Source organism: Sinocyclocheilus rhinocerous, unplaced genomic scaffold (assembly GCF_001515625.1).
Source record: "Sinocyclocheilus rhinocerous isolate Xijiao unplaced genomic scaffold, SAMN03320098_v1.1 scaffold235, whole genome shotgun sequence".
Taxonomy (NCBI): Eukaryota; Metazoa; Chordata; class Actinopteri; order Cypriniformes; family Cyprinidae; genus Sinocyclocheilus; species Sinocyclocheilus rhinocerous.
This window is the reverse complement of record NW_015646367.1, coordinates 585,975-606,607: the sequence shown is the minus strand read 5'-3', so window position 1 is coordinate 606,607 and position 20,633 is coordinate 585,975. Positions and strand designations below refer to the sequence as shown.

Below are 20,633 nucleotides of genomic sequence, written 5' to 3'. Positions count from 1 at the left end.
TTCGCGAAAGCGAAAATGCAAACGGTAATGCAGGATTTGCAATTGCATTTGGATTGTGTCACAATTTATGCGTCCACATATTGAAAACGCAATTGAAAACACAATTTGCAATTCCTTTTGAAAATAGTCCAGAATATCCTTTCATAGTATGTCGCCTCAAATGTTTAATTCAGTTTGCAAGCACATAAGATGGCGATAAAACGGTTAATATTGAAGGGACGGCGTTGAATAAACCAATACAAAGCTTTTTCTTTGTCACTATGTCCTGGCAGGCATGTTCAAATCTTTTTCTGGCATTGTACGCCATGCGGAGGATGCAGTTTTGCTCTGGAGATCTGCCCTCACAAAAGCTTTTCTCCTTCATCCAAAATATGATTCACATCTGCTGATGAGTAAACCCCATTTTAAAACATTTGGAGTCATATAAATGATTTGTCATGAAGAATTGCTGAAACATATTTGTTGCCTTGAAGCAACATTGTGTGGGAGTGGAACAGATACGGATGCAGCCGCTATAGAGAATATTGCAGTTATCATATGTTTTTATTTATTATTATTTTATTTATTATTTAAAAAAAATGATACTTTTCAAATAATCAATTTATTAAATATTCATTTATTTTAGTATTTACTTTTTTTTAAGTCCTCCCAATTCCTAAATATAACTTTACTTATGCATGAAAACTGAATCAAGCATTTTTAAACATTTTTTTTTTCATAACGCATGCAAAAATATCATTATAGGTTCATTTCAATAATTCAGTGAAAAAGACACAGCACTATCACACTGCTTATTCAAATGATCATTTATCCATATAAATTATTTAGGTAAATTTATAATTTAGTGAAAAAAACGTAAAATATCACAGCACTATCACACTGCTTATTCAAATGATTCATTTATCCATATTATTTTTCGGTATTTACTTTAAATTTAAAATTCCCCAATATAACTTTTCTTACACATAAAAACTGAATCAAACATTTTTTTATAATGCATGCAATAGAGGGTTAAATATCATTGTAGGCACATTTCAATAATTAAAAAAGTTTAAAATATCACAGCACTAATTCATAACCCTTTAAATTACGAGTAATAACAAAATAATATTAATGACAACTAAATAATGTCTGCCATTAGCCACTGGCTATTAAATTATTAAAAATGCATGGTTGCCACATTTGAATTATAATTACTGAAGTTTTATCATAAAAAAATGCTTGATTGCGTGATGTTTCCTAAAACTTTAGTTGTTATTTTTTCTAATTATATTACATTTAGATATAAAAAAAAAAAAATACAAGCCAACAGTGGATATATTGCTAATGTGTGCACAGAGGGTTGATTCAGTAACGTAATCTGTTCTCTCTCAAATTAAAATGTCTATTTGCTGACTTCAATGGGGTCTATAAATACATTGATTTCAGTGGTGCAAAGATCAATGTTCACTGGACAAGAGGCTCTAAACATGTTATTCTGGGTCCCGACTGGATGCTGTGCTTCACTGGGAGTCTATGAGAGCATCATGAGCACCATTTGCACCAAATCACCTGATTTGTTTATTGGACAGTGAGGTTTGCATTGAAGTATTTTCATCCTGAGAAGTCTGAAAGCTTCTCTACACAACCAATGATTGAGTTTCAAAAGGAACGTTGGAGATGCAGTTAGTTGAAGTCAGTCTCACCACATTCGGGTCAGTGCTCATAATCTTGTCTTTTGCCTGCTGGCATTTGTAAATAATGCAAAAATGCAATTCAGAGATTGGTAGATTTTTTGCATCAAGTGTTGCCACTGTTTAAGTAGTAGCAACACTGAAGACAGCAAAATAAATAAACAGATCGAAGAACAAACGCTGCCATATAACAACTGACAACTGCGCTTCACATGCTACTGAATCAGACGAGTGACGCCATCGGTCGAGTGATATGCAGGAACCACAGTTGACCTCTAGATGTCACTGTTCTGCTCTGCTCTTTAAATGGAGAAGTCGTGACACATTTAAGGCTTAAATATCACTCACATTCATGTCAGCTTTGACTTTCAGCGTATCAAACTGTGATATCACATCAATTCCCATTCCCGGTGCAGTTGTGTGGAATAATAATATGGTGCTTTTGAGAATATGAACCCCTGACAGCAGGTTCAGGAGTTCAATTGCTGGCTGATAGACTGAAACCAAGTCATTTCTGCCCGGAAACTGACTAACAACAAGACTAGAGAGAGTGAAATTAAAATGTTAAAAATGCACCCTCCAGCGAGTGAGCATGATAAGAGCAGTAGGGCTGGGCGATATGACCGTGTATACTGTGTGTGTATATATATATATATATATATTGCTATCAGTAGCATTATTTAAATGTGACAGCGATGGAAAAACACAGAATATTGTGAAAATAAAGGGGCATGTACCAAACGAGTCAAGACGAGGAAGAAAACGGGTGATTGTTAGGCACAAGCAAAAGCTTGGCAGTGTTATTTTAATATTATTTACATACTCTTTTAGTATTTTTTTATATTTTGCAACTTTATTTCTCGTAATGTGTCTTTATATCTTTATATTTAAAACTTTATTTCTCATAATTGTGACTTAATTTGTCACAATATGGCTTAATATTTAACGATGTGTCTTTATCTCAAAAACACCACTTTATCATAATGACTCTATTTCTCATAATTGTGGCGTAATTTACCACAATGTCTCTCTATATCTCATAATTGAAACTTTGTTTCTCATAATTGTGACTAAATGTCTCACTATGTGTATTTATATCTCACAATTTGCCACTTTATGTCTCATAACTGTGAATTACTTTCTCACAATTGGAACTTTATTTCCCATAATTGTGACCAAATATCTCACAATTTGTCTTTATATCTTACAATTGACACTTTATGTCTCATAATTGTGACTTAATTTCTCATGTCTTCATATCTCACAATTTCCACTCTATTTCTCATAATTGCGACTTAATTTCTCACAATTGGAACTTTATTTCTCATAATTGTGACTTACTTTCTTACAATTGGAAATTTATTTCTCCTAATTGTGACCAAATATCTCACAAAGTGTCTTTATACCTCACAATTGCCACTTTATTTCTCATAATTGTGACTTAATATCTCACAATGTGTATTTACTGTATATCTCATAATTGCCACTTTATTTCTCATAATTGTGACTTAATATCTCACAATGTGTATTTACTGTATATCTCATAATTGCCACTTTATTTCTCATAATTGTGACTTAATATCTCACAATGTGTATTTACTGTATATCTCATAATTGCCACTTTATTTCTCATAATTGTGACTTAATATCTCACAATGTGTATTTACTGTATATCTCATAATTGCCACTTTATTTCTCACAGTTGTGTCTTATTATCTCACAAAGTCTTTATTTCTCACAGCTGTCACTTTATTTATCAAAGTTGATTTAATTTCTCACAGTGCATCTTTATATCTCACAACTCTCACTATATTTCTCTTTGTTTCTCATAATTGTGATTTATTATCTCACAATGTGTCTTTATACAGGCATGTCACAATTGCAAGTTTATTTGTTGTAATCGAGTTTACCTTCTGTAATTGTGACTTTATATTACACAACGTGACTTTTTAGTTCTTCTTTCACATTTTATCTCACAATTACATGTTTTATTAGTTAATTTAGTGAGTTTTCGGTCAAAACCACCCCTCCCTACGGATCATACAGATCATTCCAAGAGAGTAAAAGAGTGTTTTTAAATCACACGACAGAAGGATGCAGGTGCACTGTGAAATCACCTCAAAATGACGCTTTCTCCTTCCAGCACGGTAATGTTGTCGGGCAAGTGTCCGAACTCGGCCGCCTGAGCACCGGTGGGCCCTGCCAAAGAAAACGAGAGAGGAGAGACAGTGAGCATACAGCAGTTATTCCAGCAACAGAAGGTCCACTCCATCCCCGAGTCCCCCGGGTGGCATGACGCCGGGTACTGAGTACCTCATTGATCCTGGTCAGGCAGGATTTGTTTTTGTGGTTTTGCTTAGTTATTTGCAAGGAGAGAATAATAAGACCGCAAAACGACATCATGGAGCCGTCAGCGCTGACCGTCAGTGGGCTTGAATAATGATTGGGCTCTGCCCCACGTGCCGCCTGGCCGTGCACTCGTCGAACAGACCCGATAATGAGCCCGGGGAAGAGGATTCGCACGGAAGCGGCAGAGCGTGAAATGAAGGAACCGCCACTGCAATGGGACCGAACACACACACACACTGGTGCATGAGCACTGTCACTTGTGTACAAACACATACACATGCGTTTTCATATGCATGAATCAAACTACACACTGGGATACGAACAAACCGGGACATCAGAGGAAATGTGAATTTGCTCGGGCTGTTTGCAGGTGGCACGGACAATGTCAAATTCCTTTTTAGTTTTCAAATGCCATTCTTGTTCTTATCTATTCAGGGTGTGCAAAATACGCTCCAATTTCCTCTGCAAACAGAGATTAGCGTGCTATCGGCGCGGCTCCGTCGCTAGCCACGTCAGCGCTGCCAAATGCCAGCGTGGCACCATCTTCCAGACCTGCTCATAATCCCCGTCCTTAATATCTGCTGGCCAATATTTGGTCGTCCTGCCTTCGAGGTTTAATATACGAGACACAAGTGCAGTCAAGAGTTAAGAAGCACCCGGAAGGTCTTGGTGTTTAACGTGCAATGCGAAGCCAGTGAACCGACGGCTTGCCAAGTGTGATTGGACAGGGAGGAAGACAAAAGGAGACATGCGGCACGCGATGGCCAAGCACTGGGCTTTTTTAATTTGAGACGGAGCCATGGCAGAGGCACCCCAAATTGCACATAGTAATGAAAAGAAGCGTGGGCTGCATTGTCATGCGCGTCATGGTATCGTACACAAATTGCATAAAGCTGCTTTGCATTATCCGCTGAAGTGACCAGCAATGACATTGCTAAATTAAGTTTTGTCGACTCACAAGGGCACGGACTGATTTAAATCAGAGTAATTGCTTAATCATCTTTCAATATTTTCATCATTAATCATTCTTTTTAAAGACAAGTGCTTTAGTTTGGTCTGTGTATGCGTGTGCAGCTAGTATGATTTCTGCAGTATGCAGTACATAGGCCGTGCACGCAATCTACATTAGTATTAGCGTTAAAAATGGTGGTTGATATTGCAGTAGAAATGGAGGTTTAAAGGAACAGTTCACCTAAAAATGTAAATTTGCTGAAAATGTACTCACCCCCAGGACATCCAATATGTAGGTGAGTTTGTTTCTTCATCAGATTTGGGAAAATGTAGAATTCCATCATTTGCTGACCATTGGAGCTGATAAAAACATCACAATAATCCACAAGTAATCCACACCACTCCAGTCCATCAGTTAATGTCTTGTGAAGACAAAAAAATCCATCAAGATGTTTTTTTGTTTTTTTTACTTCAAACCATTGCTTCTGGCTAAAATATGAGTCCACAATTCATAAATAGCTTTCTCCAGTGAAAAAGTAATCTCATTTGACTCAAGAGAGAAATATGCACAGATCAAACACCGTTTACAAGCCAAAACAGCTCTAAACAAATATGTAGGTGGAAAAAAGGAGATGGACTTTTTCACTGGAGGAAGCGTTATTATGGATTATGGACTCATATTTTGACCAGAAGCAACAATTTAAAGTTAAAACGTCTTTGTTTGTTTCTTACAAGCACTCAGCTTTTGGCGTCATAAGACATAAACTGATGGACTGGAGTGGTGTGGATTACTTGTGGATTATTGTGATGTTTTTATCAGCTGTTTGGACTCTCATTCTGACGGCACCCATTCACTGCAGAGGGTCCATTGGTGAACAAGTGATGCAATGCTACATTTCCTCAAATCTGTTCTAATAAAGAAACAAACTCATCTACAATTTTAATGGACTGAGGGTGAGAACATTATCATTACATTTTCCAAAAAAATAAATAAAATAAACATTTGGGGTGAACTATTCCTAAATTGAGAGCATTGCATTGTGGTATAAATTACATGCAATGCATATGCGTACAGACATTCTGCATACTGTGCACAATATATATACTACAGTGCTCAGAAATATATTAGTGTGCATTGCAAACAGCCTATGAGTGGCACTTAAAAATAAAATGAATTAATTAACTGAAAAATGTAAAACAAATGTAAAATACAAAGTGTTTTTCTTGACTGACAGACATAGCTATATACAAATAAAAATGTTAATTTAATTCATATATAAAGATATGGTTAGATGCAACAATAAACATTTTTTTATATTGCATTAGCCAATTACTTTTCTATATATCTACTTGCCAATTGAGTAAAAAAAGCCAGAAAAGATGAACACTGATGGAGACTTTGGTCCCAAGACACACGTTGCATTACATTAAACTAAATAAAATGAATCACAGATGGCTCTTATAAATTGAAAAATGGCTAATTTATTTCATCAGAGAACACTAATGTACACTGCTGTATCTTACAGCGTGACAAACCCAGCATGACCTTCCGTTTCAAGTGTGATGAAGGTTGCTTTTTTAAAAATCTTCTTCGCAACCAAAAATGAAGACATTTAAATGCAAAATAACCATATCTATTTCTAAGATGACCAAACTCGCTAAAATTAAACATGCAACTCCATGATGTTATGTAGCAGCAAAGTAGCACACCACATTTTCCATCATTAATAAAAAAAAAAAAACAGCATGCAATACATAGTATTCACTGTGCAGGTTGCAGTTATTGGCACGCAAGTATTGCATTCTGAACATTTCTGAAATTCTCTGGCCTAAAAGCACATTTATTTGCTATGCACTTCAGGATGCAGGACGCATTTTCCTCCTACTCTCAGAAAAGCCAAGGTTCCGTCTACTGTTGCGCTTTGTTCTCGATGTATGAAACAACCTTGTAGACATCCTGACAAATAACAGCACAGTTCAATGAAACGAGCATTAAACAAAGCATTAAGGGTTATTTTTCTCGCTTTACTCATTTCCGTTTCTTCTCTTCACACGCACACACACACTGGAATACTTGGCATCAAACGGATGATGCATGCACAAGGTAAATCCCAATGCATTATGGGGAAGGTTATAAAACAGAAGGGGGTTATTCCCTATTCCCTTTTCAATTCTTATCTTCACAGCTCAATTGGCACCTCAGATTTTAATACCTGGCAGGTTCTGCTCCCCAGCCTGGCGTTTTATATCTCTAGCTGGGTCAACACTCACACGCCGCATGCACAAATACGCTTGATTATGAAGTGCTCCATGCTATTTTCGCTCTGTTGTGCAAACCACATCGGTCTTTTCCCAGGGTGCTCCCTGCAGAAATGAGACGACGGACCAGATTTGCTTACTGGGATAAAAGAATATTTGGGGGCAGTGAGGAATCCAACTTAGATGAACATATTACAGGCAGAAACATTAAATAAAAATGAAGTTAAAATCACATTAACTTGTGGTCTAAGATCTAAAATCACCATAAAAACGAGGGTGAGTTTAAAAAGTCTGTGTAAATGTACCAGATATGTACAATGCAGTATAAAAGCCACTCTAGATTTAACCGTAGTACACATGCGAGCAGATCATGAATGTGCTATAGGCTCCACATCAGAGTTTCACCATCTCAGAGCTGTCAAAACTCAATCTAGATCCATACGGACCAGAGGCAGCGTGTGAAAACAGCCAGGAAAGATTCAGTACAAAGTCGCCATCTCTCAGAGAACGGCCGTCTGATTGACATATAAAGCAAAGTTGATGCAGTTTTAGCGTTCATTTTAAGGGTCTATGTTGAATTTGATAAAGGATTGTAGAATTTTTGTTTTTTAAATATACATATAATTTACATACATACTGTTAATTTAATAAATGTTTAAAAATGTAGTTAAATGTAACAAATACTAACATATTTTTAATGCAACTTTTATATTGCATTTTAAAAAAGCCAGCTTAATCAGTGAAAAAACACTTTTTTCCCCCAAATAAATATATAAAACTATGAATGTAATTAATGTTTAGTTAAATGTAAAAGATAATAAAATATTTTAATGCTTCTTTCATATTGCATTTTTTAAAAAAGCATTTGCCAACTGTTTTTAATCTATTAGCCAATCAGTGGGAAAAAAATGCTTGAGAGTTTATTTTTTTCCCCAAATAATTATATAGTTATATACATATAAGTGTTAATTTAATTAATGTTTACAACATGTAGTCAAATGTAACAAAAAGCCAATTGGTAAATAAATAAATAAATAAATAAATAAATAACATTTAACAGTTAATTTAACATTTAAGTTTTTTTTGTAACTTAATTATAATTGAAATATGTGGATAAATGAAACAATAAATGATTTTTTTATGCAACTTTTTGTTTTTGCATTTGCCAGTTGTTTTCAATCACTTGTTAAAGGTCACATATTTTACACCTTTCTGGAGTTTTATTTTAGGTTTCGATGTCCTTAAGAAGGTGACTGAAGGCGGTGACTGTGTAGTTCTGACGTCAACTTTTACGGAAGTCACAACGGTTCGTGAAAAATCACAGCTACTTTATGCAGGCTGTGTGCATTTTACTGTGGACTGACTGTTTTGAAACTTATATGGTAGTTACATAGCACCTAAACCTCAGTTATCGTGAAAAAAGCCAGGAAATTTCATTTTTGACAATATGGGACTTTTAAATGCTTTTCAATATCCATAGCCTATCAGTGGAACAAAAAATAGCATCGGACAGGTTCACAAATAATATCTCTGCTGCTTAAAAATGTAACAATTATTAAGAAGAAAATGATGATTGATTCTACCTATTGTCCAACATTTTCCTTTTAAGTGTGAAGAATGAACCGAGATAATGTTTTAACAGCATTTTTAAACTTTCGTTTTTTTTGATTAGACTGACAAAGGATGATTTTTTTTATTTTAAATTTAGAACAAAATGCAAAACATTGTAATAACACGATAACTTGTGCATAATGCATAGTGACAATAAAGTGATTTGATTTGAATTTTACGGCAGTACAAAGAAAGAAATAAAGAATTTATGAACAATGGGACTAACTAAACTGAAACTGAAAGTCACAATACAAAACAAGATAAAAAAACTAGCAAAGTGTCAACACTACAGCAAGCGTGGAGCCGCAGGAGCCGAAGCAGCATGAAAAGGCAGTTTTCACAGTCGCAGCTACTTTCTCCAGATCATTAACACCATGTTGCAGCTCTGGCGTTCATTCAGCAGCACTTACATTTCATCTCTTGGTCCAACAACTCAAAGCTCTCTTTAGCTCTGTCCTTCAAAGTTAAATGTCTTCCTAAAGCGTCTAGAGACACCCTCTGCATCCTTTAACTGTTCACTGGGCCTAAAACAGATGCATCATTTGCTGGGTTTGGAGCTTCGCCTCACGGAGGCTCCGGGGCTTGATTCCCTGAGACCTGTGGGACATTAATTCAAACATGATTTGTATCCCCTTGACTTTTACATGCTCTCGTTTGTAATTGCACTTGCTTCTGGCGCAAAGTTATTAACAAAAGCGAGCTGGAGTTTGACGGCGGAGAGCCTTTGTACTGCATATCTATTGCTCGCTGCCCTTGATCATCAAATAAACACTGAAACTTTTGAAAGCCAAACCATCATGAATGCTGAGGATCGAGGGACAATAATAAATGTGTGACAATAACCTGCTGAAAAAAGGAAAAGTAGGAAGAAATTACAATATTTTCCCCAATGATTGCCAGTTTTAATATTACACGAGGCTGGGATTGGTGATATAACCAAAATTTTACATTATGGTAATGATATATATTTCGAACACTGAAAAAAAAAAGAAGGAAATATCTATGTAATGAATAAACCTAAAGTGAATATATAAAATAAGTAATTGTATATAAGAAATATGTAAAATATGTAATTTATTAAAATATGTAAATAAATACATACTGTTACAAATACAAAGCACTTCATTCAAATTTTCTATTTTTATACATATTTTAAAAATAATGTGGATATATCTGTTTAGTGCATTATCCAAGAGAGAATATATAAACTATGTAGATTTATATTAACATATATTAATAAATACATTAATAATTTTGTTTTTATTTGTTATTTGTTATTATTTTATTTGTTATTATTAATGTTTTTATTGTTATACCTATTTAAAAACCACATGGGAATATCTATTTAGTGAATCATCCAAAATAGAATATATAAACTTATAAATTTATATTAAAATATAAATAAATAATTTTACAAATGAAAGGTACTTTACCTCTTGTTTTATTTTTATACATATCTATAAAAGATGTGGATATATCTACTTAGAGCATTGTAATATATAACATTTACTTATAAAGTTACTTCATCTCATTTGATTATTTTTTTATTTGGTTTTATTTTTATACATAATAAAAGGACATTTTGTGAATTATCCAAAAGAGAATATGTAATGTATATTAAAATATATAAATAAATAAACTTTACAAATAAGAAATTACTTCATCTCATTTGAATACTTTTATTTTTGTTTAGATGTATACATAATCAAAAAGAAATATCTATTTAGTAAATCATTCAATTTAAAAAGAGATTGTATAAAGTATGAAAATGTATATTAAAATAAATAATAATTTACAAATGAAAGTACATCATCTCATTGATGACATCTTCATTGTTTTTTATTTTTATTTATTTAGTTGTTATAAAATTGTGAATTTCTGCAGCCACTGAATTGCAATACTACAGTTGACCACTAGTCAATGATGGAGCATGACAGTCATATGGACAAAGACCACAAAAAAAAAACAATCTGTTAAAGGGAAGACAGTGGATGAAGAAGAGAAGTGGGCGGCACACCGCAACCAATGAAATATTTACAGAGGTGCTTCCTTCTGACACCTTGATGATGAAGAGAGGCAGCTCAGAATTATCAGATGGTTGAAGCCGGAGGCTGGAGCGGATTAAACATTAACTGGCAGATAGATCCGTTTTTTCCACGTCTGATCCCATTAACTCCGGCTGGGCCGCGTGAAGCCCCTGTGCGCTCTCAGTCGAGTTCAGATCGCGGCTTCATACCTGCCCTTTGGCCACCTGTCACATCCACAGCATTCAACCACCTGCTCACCGTTTACTCAAGAACAAGACGGATCGCTCGGAATTTCACATGAGAAGAGATTTGAGCTTCTTTATTGAAAAGACCAGCATGTTAGCATCATTACCCACTTAACTAGCTGAAAGGAACAGTTCAGCCAAAAATGTAGTGTTTATTTACAGCAGAGCGGAAGATTTTCAGTAAAAAATTACTATTTTGTGTCAGTTCTGCAAATAAAGCTATCATAAGACTTCAGCACAGATGAGATTTTAATTTATTTTCTTGTTCAATAAGTGATAAATGGCAGACATTATAACATATATACAGTATACAGTCCTTTTTAAAAAGAAAAGAAAACACTGAAAATTAAAATAAATTATTTGTATGCTAAAAGTGAAATTTAAAGGGGTCATATGATGCGATTTCAAGTTTTCCTTTCTCTTTGGAGTGTTACAAGCTCTTGGTGCATAAAGAAGATCTGTTAAGTTGCAAAGACTAAAGCATACATATACTTCGTAGTAGACATCCATAACTCCTTTCTGCTGTCTGTTGTCAGTGTTTCTTGGTTTGAATATGGCGCTTATCACATGCTGTGTGGTATCGGCGTTTGGTATCGGGTACGAGTACGAGTACAGGAGGCCAGTATCGGGCCCGATACCGATACCAGTATCGGTATCGGTGCATCCCTAATTAAAATCTCATAATATTTTGCTTTGGTTATAATCTACTGCTTTCTATGTAAAGTAGTGCTAAATGTCTCTTAAAATATGCAGAAAAATATGCATATAAATATTAATATAAATACCAATATTGGCTTTTATGCATACCAAGCCTGCATTTATTTGATTAAAATACAGTAAAAATACAGTAATATTATTAAATACTATTATAATTTAAAATAATTGTTTTCTATGTAAATATATTGTAAAATGTAATTTACTCTTGTGATCAAAGCTACATTTTCAGAATCATTACACCAGTCAGTATCACATGATCCTTCAGAAGTCATTCTAATATGCTGACTTGCTGATAAAATAGCATTTATTATTATTATCAGTGTTGTGACAGCTGTGCTGTTTCATGTTTTTGTGGAAATCATCATACATATTTTATTTTTCAAGTTCAAAAGCAAAGCATTTATTTGAGAAGTATAAAAAAATAAATATTAAATATTAAAATATATTATAAAGTCCTTATTGTAACTTTTGCTGAAAAAAACATATTCATTTCATCAAAATGAAAGATAATGCTATACTGACCCCAAACTCTTGAACAGTTTCACAAACAAAAAATGTGTCATTTTTTTTTAAAAGCTATTCATTTAAGCAGCAAAACCTTGGTTGACCAGCTAGTGACCACCTAGACCAGCACTGCACAGCATGAACCAGCAAAAACAGGAATACCTGCTGATCTAAGGGAACTTGCGGCTGTGTAAAGTATACAAAAGAGGCTGGAGTGGTTCATGGACTGAATTTGTTTAAACGGATCATTAATTCCACTTAGTTCACATCGCCTATTGACTTAGCTGGTGTCGTGAGATACAGATTTGGCTTCGCTTGCAAACAGATTAAGGGATTTTGTACCTCATTTTACACACGCTTTTATATTGATTACACGTGCACCAGTCTATATGATGCGTAAACCCGCCGTGCAGTAAACACTAATCTTTCCTACAAAACACATCACGCAACGTAATGCATGGTCCTGTTACCTGACGCTGATGTCTTCAATCTGTTCATGTAATGTCTGCATACTGCTCAGTTCTCCAGATTCCCTCTCAGCATATCCATCGATGCACAGCCCCATCACGAGCCAGAGAGACCGAAATCAGCTCGATAAACTCCAGCGGAGATCTTTACCATCGAACCTTCCAGCTCTGTCAGCGCAGAGGTCCGCATCCCCCAAGACCTGTCAGTTTTACCCCCCATTTCTGTCTTGGATAAAAGCCCAAAACCCAAAGCAGTCCGAGATCAATACAGCAGTTAAACTGTTACCAGGCAGCCTCGCAGAAAACCTCACACGCTCCGGCCCAAAGACAAGGCCCCGCAGTTCCGCGCAAACCCATCCGCGGCTCAATTTGACGGATTTGTTGAAAAGTCTGTTTCAAAACAGCTGGATTATAGTGAACATTAAACACGTCAAGTCGCGTTTAAAATGGTGCAGATGGAACAGAGTTTCTTTTTCTCCAGCTAAAGTGCTGAAAATGCATTGCAAATTGAATTTTTGAGCAAATGCGCATTCACGCTGGTGCTGGCATTTAGATCTCATTTGCCTTTTGTTTCATTTTTCTATGCATAAGAGCTGCGGTGTATCACAATGGAACGAGCTTATTAATGACTCCTGAATATAATGTGCCGAACGCTTCCCAATAATTGAATCTTTTACTGTTTTTTTTTTTTTCCTGCACCACTTGGGGGAAAACCTTGGTGGCTAATAGTGTAGGAAAGTGGCAACCACTCAGAATGAATATGCATTTTTGTTTATTTTCACTTAGGTTGATTTATTGTCATGTTATGGTCGATAGCATATACTGTAATCGGCCAATGTTATAATTAGTACTCCTTTAAAAAAAAATTTAAAAAGAAAGAAAGAAAGCAAAACACAGAGTAAAATGTGTGCTGCAACTGAATTTGGGCATCACAACATGATAATAAGTAGTATGAAAATCAGATTCCTTACATTTCTGTTGTTTGAATTAATAATAACTTAAATGCTGAAAATGGCATATAAAATGCTGCTCCTACATCTATTGCTATTCTCTTAATCTAAATCTTAAAATATGTACAATTACAGGTAAATATCAGAAACCTGTTGACAAAGTATAGGAGATGTTAGAAGTGGCAGAATGCATTTGCATTCATTTAATAATTTTTTTTTGTTATAACTGATGAATTACAAATATTATAAATAATTTTGTTTATTACAACATTTCACTTCACAATGCTTTTTTAAACGCAAATAAATAACAATGCATGTGTAATTGATGCTTTATATGTGTATTTCATCATTCATATGCTGCCATAGAATGTAGTTTGATTCCACAAGTATACTAACCAGCTAAATAATATTTAGTTGCAGAATTTGGTAAGCTTTATCACTATTCCTCATCATCTTTAATTAATAAACAATACATGGTACAAACTAATTTATGACTTTTGTAATGAATCATGCACAATAAGAATGGAAAATAACTATTAATCGCGATTAATCGCATCCAAAATAAAAGTTTTTGTGTACATAATATATGTGTTTGTACTGTGTATATTTATGTATATATAAACACACACACATACATGTATATATTTAAGAAAAATATGTTATGTTTATATATTAACTATATTTATATATAATATAAATTATATCAATATAAATATAGACATGTAAATATTTTCAAAATATATACTTTATGTGTGTGTCTTTATATATACATAAATATACACAGTACAAACACATATATTATATAAACAAAAACTTTTATTTTGGATGCGATTAATTGCAATTAATCATTGCCCAGCACTAAAAATAATAATACAAAAAAATCAAACAAAAACAACTGAAAGTTCCATGTTAAATGCTGAAAATATATAAATGTTCATAATAAATGCTTTTACATTTCTAATATTGCTGTCCTTTGAGTGCAAGATGATAATCTAAATCCAAAAAAACAGGAACATGGCAACATAGTTGATTTCAAAGTCCTATGCTTTAGTTCCCTCAGCTCTTGGTCATTGCATCAGGCCCCGCATCACTTCCTGTCTCAGCTGAACTAACCAAACACACAGGATATATAGTGTACGCGTCCCAGTGGGTCTTCAGCAACCATCTTCTCTTTGACATTGATAAATGAAACTTTCTTTCAGAATTATCTACCTGACACTGATGCGGAGCATGGCATGCTCATTCTGAATGCATGCTGCAGCGTGCATGTCTGGGCAGGCGCGCAAGTGCCATGTCACAGGGGGAGAGAACGTGGGCGGAAGCGCCCTGCTCTGGGCATCTGGCACGGTCCTTAAGGAGGAGAGACGGGGAAATGCGAACGGGCCGGAGGTTATGCAGGCTGCTACCCAGGAGTCTGCTCTGTCAGTATAATTCGGCACTGGCGCTAAGAACAAAACCTGCGTTACCTCGGGGAGAAGAAATCAACGAACACCTGCTTAGGAGAGCGAGAGCTCTAGGGTTTCTGGGAGGGGTGAGGAGCAGCGGCGGCACGCTGTCAGACCGCGGTAAGAGAGAGAGAGAAATGAAGACGAGAGAGAATTAAAAAACCAAAGCGGGGAGGTTGTGTTCGGAATAGCATACTAACATACTGCTCTTACTGTTTCTGCACAAACAGGACCAGAGCACGCTGTGTGCAATACAGCATCCCACAATGCCATTCTCTTGACCTTCCATTTCCAGATTTCCAACCACAGGACAGCATGCAATCATTCGAGTCTTACTATTTTTACAGTATACAGGCTACATAGTGTGTATACTAAGTCAGTTTTCTATATGCATGAAGTACCTGAATGTGCAGTTATATGTGATATGTGACCCTGGACGACAACACCAGTCATAAGGGTCAATTTTTCAAAATTGAGATTTATACATCACCTGAAAGCTGAATAAATGAGATTTCCATTGGAAGACGAGAGAGAATTAAAAAACCAAAGCGGGGAGGTTGTGTTCGGAATAGCATACTAACATACTGCTCTTACTGTTTCTGCACAAACAGGACCAGAGCACGCTGTGTGCAATACAGCATCCCACAATGCCATTCTCTTGACCTTCCATTTCCAGATTTCCAACCACAGGACAGCATGCAATCATTCGAGTCTTACTATTTTTACAGTATACAGGCTACATAGTGTGTATACTAAGTCAGTTTTCTATATGCATGAAGTACCTGAATGTGCAGTTATATGTGATATGTGACCCTGGACGACAACACCAGTCATAAGGGTCAATTTTTCAAAATTGAGATTTATACATCACCTGAAAGCTGAATAAATGAGATTTCCATTGATGTATGGTTTGTTAGGATGGGACAATATTTGGTTGAGATACAACAATTTGAAGATCTGGAATCTAAGGGTGCAAAACAAATCTAAATATTGAGAAAATTGCCTTTATATCTATCCAAATGAAGTCCTTAGCAATGCATATTACTAATCAAAAAATACGTTTTGTTATATTTACTTAATATGCTAATGATTTTTGTCATAAAAGAAAAATCTATAATTTTGACCCATACAATGCATTTTTGGCTATTGCTACAAATATACCCGAGCTACTTATGACTGGTTTTGTGGTCCAGGGTCACATATCAGACATGATTTTTAACCACAGGACAGCATACTATCACTCTACTTTTACTACTTCTGAAATATACATACTGAGCAAATTTTCTATATGCTCAGTGCATGTACTGTATCCCACAATGCAATGCTTTTCACTTGACCTTGCATTTCCAGTATGATGAATGAACCAGAAGTGACATCAGACATGGTTTTCATGTACAGGACAGCATATCATTACTTTTTTTACAGTAGCTATATGGGCTGCATAGTGTGCATACTAAGTAAATTTTCTATATTTTATATCATTTTCAAAGTTTTTAAATTAAATTCCTTGTTTTATTGTTGTGATTATTTTTTTTCTTTTCTTTTATGTAAAGCACTTTGAATTACCATTGTGTATGAAATGTGCTATATAAATAAACTTGCCTTGCCTTGCCTATATGCATGACATACCTGGATGTGCAGTTTTTGCCTAAATGTATAGTAAAAAAAAAAGGACTCATCATACTACCATACTGCTCTTACTATTTCTGCAGTATACAGGATGCATAGTGTGCATACTAAGCAAATTGTCACTATGCATAAGAGCCAGGATGTGCAGCTTTTGTAAAAATGTGCAGTAAAAAAGAGCTCATGCATGCAATATTATATTATATTTGATATCAGACATGATTTCAACTGCAGGACAGCATACTATCACACTACTTTTACTATTTCTGCAGTATATAAGATGCATACTGTGCATAGTAAGCACATTTTCTGAATGCATTAAATGTATATTTTAAAAAAATGCTCAGTGCATGCACTGTATCCCACAATGCAATGCTCTTCACTTGACCTTCCATTTCCAATATGATGAATGAACCCGAAGTGACATCAGACATGATTTTCACCCGCAGGACAGCATACTATCACACTACTCTTCCTACTTCTGCAGTATATTTGATACATATAGTGTATACTAAGCACATTTTCAGCATAAAGAGCCAAGATGTGCAGTTTTTGTCAAAATGTGACATTTTTTTTTTAAATTTGCAGTTAAAATAAAAGAGCTCAATGTTTGAAATGCTCCTCACTTTACCTTTCATTTCCAGTGTGACAATTGAACCGGAAGTGAAATCAGACATGATTTTCAACTACAGGACATATATTGCATTTTTAAAAATTGTATTTGTGTGCCATATTAAGTAAGTAGAAAAATAGTATTTAATTCAAGTAGCAGGCCATGCATAAAGAAAATGCTCATACTATATACGGTAGAAGTAGTATGCTAGTATGCTGTTCAATGTGATTAATTTTCATTCTACAAGAGTGGCTTGTTTTTTACTGCTGATCATGTCAGAGAGCAGAATAAAGCTCTTGAAGCTAATATTTATTCGAACCCTGAACGTTCAACACTGATCTTCAACATAATTCTCTCCATAAAACTTCAAACACAAGCGCTGCCACTCCAGAAGCCTGTCTGCGCTGTGAGAGTTTCCTGGCTGCCTTCCACACGACGCACTTGTGTTGTTATTGTTTGCTTCTGCCGGTTTTGTTTTGCATGGATGAGACGAAACACTTGGCGTTGCGACGGCGGCTCAGTTACACAAGCACGCGCTTCCCTCGATGACTGCATTAGCTGAAGCAGACTTTCTCAGATGAGCACACCCATTCCGCCAAGTGGCCCTCGTAAGACAGCCGTCGAGAGGCATATTTTTGGTTTTTGCTTTCGAGGCGAAGGCGCATTAAAGGGCAGCGATCGATGGAGAGCCATTTAATCTGCTTTCAGAGCCTGGCTTAGAGTGGCTGGGCAATTGGGAGATCACAATTTCTACTGCACCCGTCTTTCGAACAAGAGACATATCAATGTCTTGCAGCCTGGATTTGCACGCGGGTTATGATGTCATTGCACAGCACGGCCGTACATCAGGCTTATGGGCTGTTAATGAAACACAAAAATCTATTACAATGGTTCTGAAATGGAGAATCAAAATATATTTGATATTTCTGAGAGTGCGAGTTTCAAAACTCAAAACTCCCCATTTAAAGTATGCATTACTCTGGAGAATTGTGATGTCACAATTTCCCCTCAACATGCCGACTTTAAACTAACCTCGAGAAACAATATACAAAATCTGCAACTGCATTTCATCATGACCTGTGATCAGTGTAATATGTAAAAGCTCAAGTACAGACGTTCTTTGTCACAAAGTGGTTTAACCGGGTCCTATTATGCTTTTTAACTTTTTAAACTTTACTTAATGTGAAATGTTACTGTTTGGGAATAAGAAAGACCTGCTACATCTGCAAGGTTACAAAGCTCAAAGTCCATTCTAAAGAGAGATATTCTCTTTAACAGAAAACACTTTTCAAGAACTACAGCGCGCTTCTTCCAGATATTGTGACATCACAATGTCACTCATTTAAATAATCCCCGCCCATGGAATACTCAAAAGGGTGTGTGGCTTGGCTGAGCTGTGCTAGAGAAGACTAAGAAGAAGAGTTGCTTTAGTAGTGTTTTGTCACCATGGCGAAGTGGCGCTGTTTTTTCCACCCCGGTTCCAAAAACCCTTTGTTTGGTCTTACAAAGGCAGACAAACTTATTGTTAACACTGTTCCTGAACATTATAACCTCAGCGCTATTTATGTGTTGCACATTTTATGGAAGACGCCATTGTTATTATTTACAGCTGAGCAGAAGAAACTGGTGGTTATGGTAAGGGGCGTGTCATTCCCAGAACGCTAATCACAACGCACTGGGCCAGCTAACCAATCAGAGCACATTTTGTGTTTCAGAAGGAGAGGCTTCATCAAAACGGGAACTAAACAGGATGTTTGAAACAATCAAGCATGAAAACCTATTCTGGAACACCAAAATCAAATCAAGACTTTCTTAAAGGGGCATAATAGGACCCCTTTAATGCTGTTTATGCATTAATAAACCAATCCAGTGACTGAATGATAAACTACACACTGCGTGAAAACTGTGATTATTTTATATACAGAAAGCAAAGATCTTCTCTTTATAATCGCTGGAGCATCAATTCAAGGTCAGTGTGAATCAATCACTGATTTCATTTCAGCATTTTTGCAAAAACTCCTGTTATAATCAATGACAGTTCCCACTGCTCAATGAGTTTGTTATTTACACCATGTTTTCATTGTGATAGTTATGAGTTATGAGTTAATTTTTTGTATCATTGCATCACGTGCTCAGTAGACATGACTGTGTTCACTCTTCACCATTAGTTCATCTTGGTTGGCTGGTATAGTAAAAACGGAGTAAAAGTTTGAGACAGTTTCATATACAATGCTCATTTCACATGCAAAGATGTTAGCCAATCACAGCAGCGGGCGTTTCTATTGAGCCTCACAGCAGACACACCCCTTCCAACAGAGCGTTCAAATCAGAGGCTAAATTAGAAGGGTAGAAAATCACTATTTCTATCTGAATTATGACCGTTTTTGAGAAAAAAAGAGAACATACTTAGAATGTCAGTGCACCTCAGGAAACATCATAAAATAAATAAAAAATGCTTTTCATAACCCCTTTAAAACACCCAAAAGACTAAACTCAAACAACAAATAATGGATTGTGTGTAATTATGTGCATGGGATTTTGTCCTCACCACATTATACAATAGCTCACAGCAGGATGGATCTAAAGAACAGGAAGCGTGTCCAATTGTCAAGCAGGAGTTGAATTTAGTTCTTCTATTTCATGCACTTCAATTTGTCATTTTTCATGTTTTGCTGAATTGTCGTTGCGGTTATCAATGGAGAAAGTCACATTAGTAAGCTCTCTGACACAAGCTATTGCTATCCATTTGGGTGAAATCACAAAATAAAATGCAAACAAATTAGAAACGCTGATCAAAACTTTATCTCTGGATGGCAGATTTCATCGTTTTTATGGAATAGCACATATAATATGCTGCATCCTTTCAGAAATCAAAGAAATAAATTTGATACAATATTTTTAATTGTTCTCTGATATCTACATAGAAGGTATGTGGCTTAGGTAAGGGCAACAAATCTCCAGAAACGGTTTTACATGTCCATTTACAACCCTAGGATTTGTCCCTAGAATGAAATGGTCTGTTTTTACCTTATTTGGAAGGGTCATGAATAATAATGTTGAGCTCTGCTCTGATTGGCTGTTTCACAGTGCGGCTCAATGTTGAGCTTCACACAGCACGTGTGATATATTTCAATACTCTCTCTCGCAGTTATATCCTTGGGTAATTATACTGTATATAAAATGCGGACATCAGGGA

The 20,633-nt window shown here is 35.6% G+C and overlaps 1 protein-coding gene across 2 annotated transcripts in view; it reads right to left on the bottom strand.

Moving 5' to 3' along the window:
* The window catches only part of iglon5 (IgLON family member 5), a 187,888-nt gene that overhangs the window by 27,777 nt on the left and 139,478 nt on the right, over nucleotides 1–20,633 (bottom strand). For both annotated transcript variants that reach the window (XM_016511722.1, XM_016511720.1), the window contains one exon: nucleotides 3,791–3,872. In XM_016511722.1, coding sequence (XP_016367208.1) covers nucleotides 3,791–3,872 — 82 coding nt within the window. The remainder of the gene's footprint in view (nucleotides 1–3,790; nucleotides 3,873–20,633) is intronic.